At 40.0% G+C, this 6,219-nt stretch overlaps 1 protein-coding gene across 1 annotated transcript; it reads left to right on the top strand.

Annotated features, from left to right (window-relative positions):
* Positions 1-749: 749 nt before the first annotated feature.
* LOC127557233 (protein kinase C and casein kinase substrate in neurons protein 2-like) lies at positions 750-2,148 on the top strand. Its single transcript, XM_051990630.1, has one exon. The coding sequence runs from the start codon at positions 753-755 to the stop codon at positions 2,088-2,090; it is 1,338 nt and encodes a 445-aa protein (XP_051846590.1). The 5' UTR covers positions 750-752; the 3' UTR covers positions 2,091-2,148.
* Positions 2,149-6,219: the final 4,071 nt, after the last annotated feature.

Below are 6,219 nucleotides of genomic sequence, written 5' to 3'. Positions count from 1 at the left end.
TCTCCAATTGATAAATGGTCAAAGGATATGAACAGACAATTTTCAGAGGATGAGATTGAAACTATTACCACTCATATGAAAGAGTGTTCCAAATCATTATTGATCAGAGAAATGCAAATTAAGACAACTCTGAGATACCACTACACACCTGTCAGATTGGCTAAGATAACAGGAAAAAATAATGATGAATGTTGGAGGGGATGCGGGAAAACTGGGACACTAATGCATTGTTGGTGGAGTTGTGAACGAATCCAACCATTCTGGAGAGCAATCTGGAATTATGCCCAAAAAATTATCAAAATGTGCATATCCTTTGATCCAGCAGTGTTTCTATTGGGCTTATATCCCAAAGAAATACTAAAGAAGGGAAAGGGACCTGTATGTGCCAAAATGTTTGTAGCAGCCCTGTTTGTAGTGGCTAGAAACTGGAAAATGAATGGATGCCCATCAATTGGAGAATGGCTGGGTAAATTGTGGTATATGAATGTTATGGAATATTATTGTTCTGTAAGAAATGACCAGCAGGATGAATACAGAGAGGCTTGGAGAGACCTTCATGAACTGATGCTAAGTGAAATGAGCAGAACCAGGAGATCATTATACACTTCTGTTGGAATCCTTACTAACTGCTAAGTAATTAGAGTTGATCTAATCTTACAAGAAGTTGTTTTGGCCAGAACCTGAAACAAGGTACTAAGTAGAACTAATCAAGACAAGGCTTGTGTTCCCACCTTTACTCATTGAATGACCTCATGAACTGTATCCACGAGGGGGCGCGCATCGAGAAGGCTTATGCACAGCAGCTCACCGAGTGGGCTAAGCGATGGAAGCAGCTCGTGGAAAAGGGTCCACAGTATGGGACCGTCGAAAAGGCCTGGAACGCCGTGATGTCGGAAGCGGAGAAGGTGAGCGAGCTGCATCTCGAAGTGAAGAGCTCCCTGATGAATGAGGATTTTGAGAAGATCAAGAATTGGCAGAAGGAGGCGTTTCATAAGCAGATGATGGGAGGATTCAAGGAGACCCGAGAGGCAGAGGATGGATTCAGGAAGGCCCAAAAGCCCTGGGCGAAGAAGCTCAAGGAGGTAGAGGCGTCCAAGAAAGCATACCACGCCGCCTGTAAGGAGGAGAAGCTGGCCATGTCCCGGGAGAACAACAGCAAAGCGGATCCTGCCCTCAACCTAGAGCAGCTCAAGAAACTCCAGGACAAAGTAGAGAAGTGCAAGCAAGACGTGCTGAAGACCAAGGAGAAATATGAGAAATCCCTGAAGGAGCTGGACCAAGGGACCCCCCAGTACATGGAGAACATGGAGCAAGTGTTTGAACAGTGCCAGCAGTTTGAGGAAAAACGCCTGCGTTTCTTCCGGGAGGTGTTGCTGGAGGTTCAGAAGCATCTCGACCTGTCTAACATTCCCAGCTACAAGAGCATCTACAGAGAGCTGGAGCAGAGCATCCAAGCGGCGGACGCGGTGGAGGACCTGCGGTGGTTCCGCGCCAACCACGGCCCCGGGATGTCCATGAACTGGCCGCAGTTTGAGGAATGGTCTGCGGATCTGAACCGAACGCTGAGTAGGCGAGAAAAGAAGAAGGCCTCAGATGGCGTGACCCTGACGGGCATTAACCAGACAGGCGACCAGGCCCTGTCCAACAAGCACAGCAGTAACCTTAGTGTCCAGAGTGACACAATACAGTCAGTGCAGTCCCAGTCAAGTTACAACCCCTTTGAGGATGAAGACGACACAGAAAGTACTGTCAGTGAGAAGGAGGACGTTAAGCGGAAAAACGTCAGCAGCTACGAGAAAACTCAGAGTTACCCAGCCGAGTGGTCCGACGAGGAGGCCAATAATCCCTTCTCCTCCACCGATGCGAACGGGGACTCCAACCCCTTTGATGAAGACGCCAGCTCTGCGACCGAGGTGCGGGTGCGAGCCCTCTACGACTACGAAGGCCAGGAACACGATGAGCTCAGTTTTAAGGCCGGAGACGAGCTGACCAAAATCGAGGATGAAGACGAACAAGGCTGGTGCAAAGGACGCTTGGACAACGGGCAGGTCGGCTTGTACCCAGCGAATTACGTAGAGGCGATCCAGTGACCCGGGAGGAGCCGCCCCAGACGTGCTGCTTTCACTGTGGGCCCTGGACAGATGTGCGTGGGCAAGAATCCTTACTAACTGCTAAGTAATTAGAGTTGATCTAATCTTACAAGAAGTTGTTTTGGCAGAAGGCAGAGGCAGAGGCTGAAGGACAGAACCTTTGGCTTTGGAGACATCCGAAGGGCTCTAAACCGGCTGTCCTCTGAGAACAAACTCCAACATTTGAACTCTAACAGATTCTATTGAAAGATGAAGAAAATAGAGTTAAAATGAGGTAAATTATATCTCAAGAGGAGGCATTATACATAATTTACATGAGCACATAGCAATATAACACAGGCTAGTAGTAATGTAACAAATAACAAGAATCAATCTGAAAATTTACACATGTCCATAAGTCCTAGAAACAGTCCAATAGGATTCCATTGTCCATTAGTTCATGCGCCTCAATGAGTAAAGGTGGGAACACAAGCCTTGTCTTGATTAGTTCTACTTAGTACCTTGTTTCAGGTTCTGGCCAAAACAACTTCTTGTAAGATTAGATCAACTCTAATTACTTAGCAGTTAGTAAGGATTCCAACACACTTCGACAACGATATTGTATGAGGACATATTTTGATGGAAGTGGATTTCTTTGACAAAGAGACCTGAGTTTCAATTGATAAATGACGGACAAAAGCAGCTACACCCAAAGAAAGAACACTGGGAAACGAATGTGAACTATCTGCATTTTTGTTTTTCTTCCCGGATTATTTATACCTTCTGAATCCAATTCTCCCTACGCAACAAGAGAACTGTTCGGTTCTGCAAACATATATTGTATCTAGGATATACTGCAACATATCCAACATATAAAGGACTGCTTGCCATCTAGGGGAGGGAGTGGAGGGAGGGAGGGGAAAAAAATCGGAACAGAAATGAGTGTCAATATAATGTAATTATTAAATAAAAAAACTTAAAAAAAAAAAAAAAAAAAAAAAAAAGAAAAGATGGACATATTATTTTAAGCTTTGCTTAGGAATCACCCATGGACATGATCACAGGTCTTTGAAGGTCTGACAATCCTTTTCTATTATCTTCTTTTATTCTACACTGTACCTTCTTGAATTTCTCAGCACATAGAGGGAATAATTAGGAAAGGAAGAAATACAAATTTGGGAGGAGGCTATGACCAGATATGAATCAATGAATGGACAGGGAAGAAGAGGTCAAAAGGAAAAACTAATTAGAAAAATTGAACAGAAAGGGGTATATGTAGAACAAAGAACATAGAGAATTAAGGGAGCTCAAAGCACATGAAACAAGCAGATAAGCAAGACTAAATATAAGATAAACTATCTAAGACTGTCTAGAGAACCTAGAGATTAAAATGAAAAAAAGCTGACAGCAGTAGCGAGAGAAAAGTGGGGGAGGAGAGAATGTAAGTGACTGCTTTCATTTTCTTTTTTTCCCAAAGATTGGAATTTATATCATGCTTATAGTGAGAACACAAAATTGTTCCTAGAAATACCTGAGTTATAAACACAAAAAGAAACCTACTTTCAAAGAGCTTAATTTTCAACTAAAAAGAAATGAGTGATTATCAATGAGACAACTTTTCACCCCTCCCCCATTTAAAAAATGAAGAATGATTCAAAATGGGAAAGTATCATTTAAAAAATCACATCTATCTTACAAAATGTGTAAGAGATTTCAAGGTTTCACTCATAAGCAGAGATAGTTTCCTCTAATTACACTTCAAATTTGATTTTCCATCTGCTATGATTATACATATTTCACCTTATGCACCTCAGAGGTGAATTTTCAAACTACATCTGCACTGTAAAAAATCCTCATTTTTAAAAAATGTGTTTTATCTTTTCCAGTCATATCATTTCTGATTCAATTAGCTCAATGATGACTCTTGGGTTTTCTTCAAATTTACTGCAAGGGACCTCTCTATCTCTTTGTCTCTGTTTTTCTCTTTCCATTTGATCTGATACAAGGGAGATTTACTGCCTCTCAATCCATTCAGTGAAACACAGTAATCTAAATTTCCCAGAAAAGGGACATTGCTTGCTTTTTAAAAAAATTAGTAATATGATCCCACATTATCTTACAGGTGTTTTGTTTTTCCTTTCTTTCTTTTTTTCTTCTTTTTTAGATCTGTCTGGATCTGATAAGCAATTTCTAATCAGGTTAAATTAGTTTCATCCTCTGAGAAAGGATAGTCATGCCATATGTCTTGACTTTTCAGAGAGATCAGTAAGCCCCTGGGAAATAAGAACATGAAATTACAATGACATATTTAATTTAGAGGAAACAGGAGAATCCTTCTCAGAAGCAGTTTATTTTCTAATAAGCAGATGATTATTCTCTATTCTATTGGACCTTCAGGCAAAGCCTAGAGAAGAGTATTGGCAGGTAATGGAGTACGTATAGTGGTTCACACTAATTATACTTTTTTTTAACTATAGGGAAAGATCCTAATTAACTTGATACAAAGGACAAAAATTCAATGATTTTCAACCCGTATTCTCAGTAAACCTCAGAAAATACCCTTGAAGGGAATTTAAGGATAGTGATTTTTTTAGGGTAGCTGATCAGCTGATATAATTATAGAGATGAAAGAGGTTTGGGAAATCATTGGATTGGTTCTTCCTCTCTCTCCCTCTCCCCCCTACCCCTCTTCTTCCTTCTCCTCTGTCTCTACATAGGATAGAAAAGATAGTACTTGAAATATACTACAGAGGTGAAATTGAGAGGCTTTGTCAGCAGGTTGGATATAGAGAACTGGAGGTGAGAGAGTGAAGATTTGGGCACAGTGTCTGGGTTGTGAGCCTGAGGCACTGGGAGGTTTATTGTTTTTGACAATAAAAACGATAAAAGGAGAAGGGGAATAAGGTATAGGGAGAAAATAATGAGTTTGATTTTGGACATGTTGAATTTAAGATGTGTACTGGGTAGCCAGTCTGAGATGTTTGAAAAGCAGTCAGAGACATGAGAGTAGAAGCCATTAGAAAGGCTGGGGCCAGATAGGTGGATTTGAGAATCATCAGCACATATAGTAACTAAATCTATGGAAACTGATGAGATCTCCAAGTGAAACAGTAAAGAGGAAGAAGAAAAAAAAAGACCCAGAGTAGACTTATAGTTAAAGACATACTCTAGATCAGGGCTTCTTAAACTTTTTCCACTCATGACTCCTTTTTGTCCAAGAAATTTTTGTGATCTCGAATATAGCTACATAAAATAGCCATACAAACTAAATATTTACTAATGATAAATCATAATTTTGTGATCCCCACATTCAATTGCAAGACCTTATATGGGATCACAATCTATAGTTTAAGAAGTTTTACTCTAGATGAGGATTCATCAAAGAGAATTCTCAACAAAGAGAACAAAGAGAACATCAAAAAGGGGCCTCATAGATTGAAGAAGAAAAGAAAAGAGTTGTGTCCTAAAAACTGAGAGAGAAGAGAATATTAAGGATAAGATAGTAATAAATAATGTCTATGACTGCAGAGAGATCAAGGGGAAAGAAAATTGAGAAATATCATTGGATTTCAAAATTAAAAGATAAAACAGTTATAGTAAGATTGCCTAACACCAGTGAGGACCCAGTTGAGGTTGTATAATATAAATTTGTTGTAAATTCTATCAGAATGATTTCATGTTTCTTCTACCTTCTTTCACATTTAGGCATGTAGGCAGTAGAGGATGATAGTAAAGCAAAACTGAAGCATGATGGGGAAAAATGGCAAAATGAAAAGGCACCTAGGTTTCAAGAGAGGATGATAGCATAGGGCTGAATTGGTTCACCAAGGGATAAAGAAAGGAAAAAAAGAAGACAATGTTTGGTACCGGAGAGATGATCTAAGAGAAAATTGAGAGGTCAAAAGATTGAAGATTTCAGAGTGGACAAAGAGTAAGGGTTTTAAAAGGAAAAAAGAGAGAAAGAGAGAGGAAAACCAATAGGTTTTGATTAGATAAAGGGATTTCAGAATTCTTGAACATGCTACATTTTTGGATGATAACAAAATCAAAGTATGACCATTTATGTATATGGCTAAAGAAGAGTGGAGGAATAGATCTTGGGAAGTGAATAGGTTGAAGAACAGTGTAGTTATGCTGTTTGAGGGAGAGT

The sequence above is a fragment of the Antechinus flavipes genome, chromosome 1 (assembly GCF_016432865.1).
Source record: "Antechinus flavipes isolate AdamAnt ecotype Samford, QLD, Australia chromosome 1, AdamAnt_v2, whole genome shotgun sequence".
NCBI classification, from domain to species: Eukaryota; Metazoa; Chordata; class Mammalia; order Dasyuromorphia; family Dasyuridae; genus Antechinus; species Antechinus flavipes.
This window is presented reverse-complemented; position numbering and strand designations above follow the sequence as displayed.

What these genes read in the sequence shown, in the direction of transcription:
- LOC127557233 (XM_051990630.1), top strand. Translation starts at nt 753, where the DNA reads ATGAACTGTATCCACGAGGGGGCGCGCATCGAGAAGGCTTATGCACAG.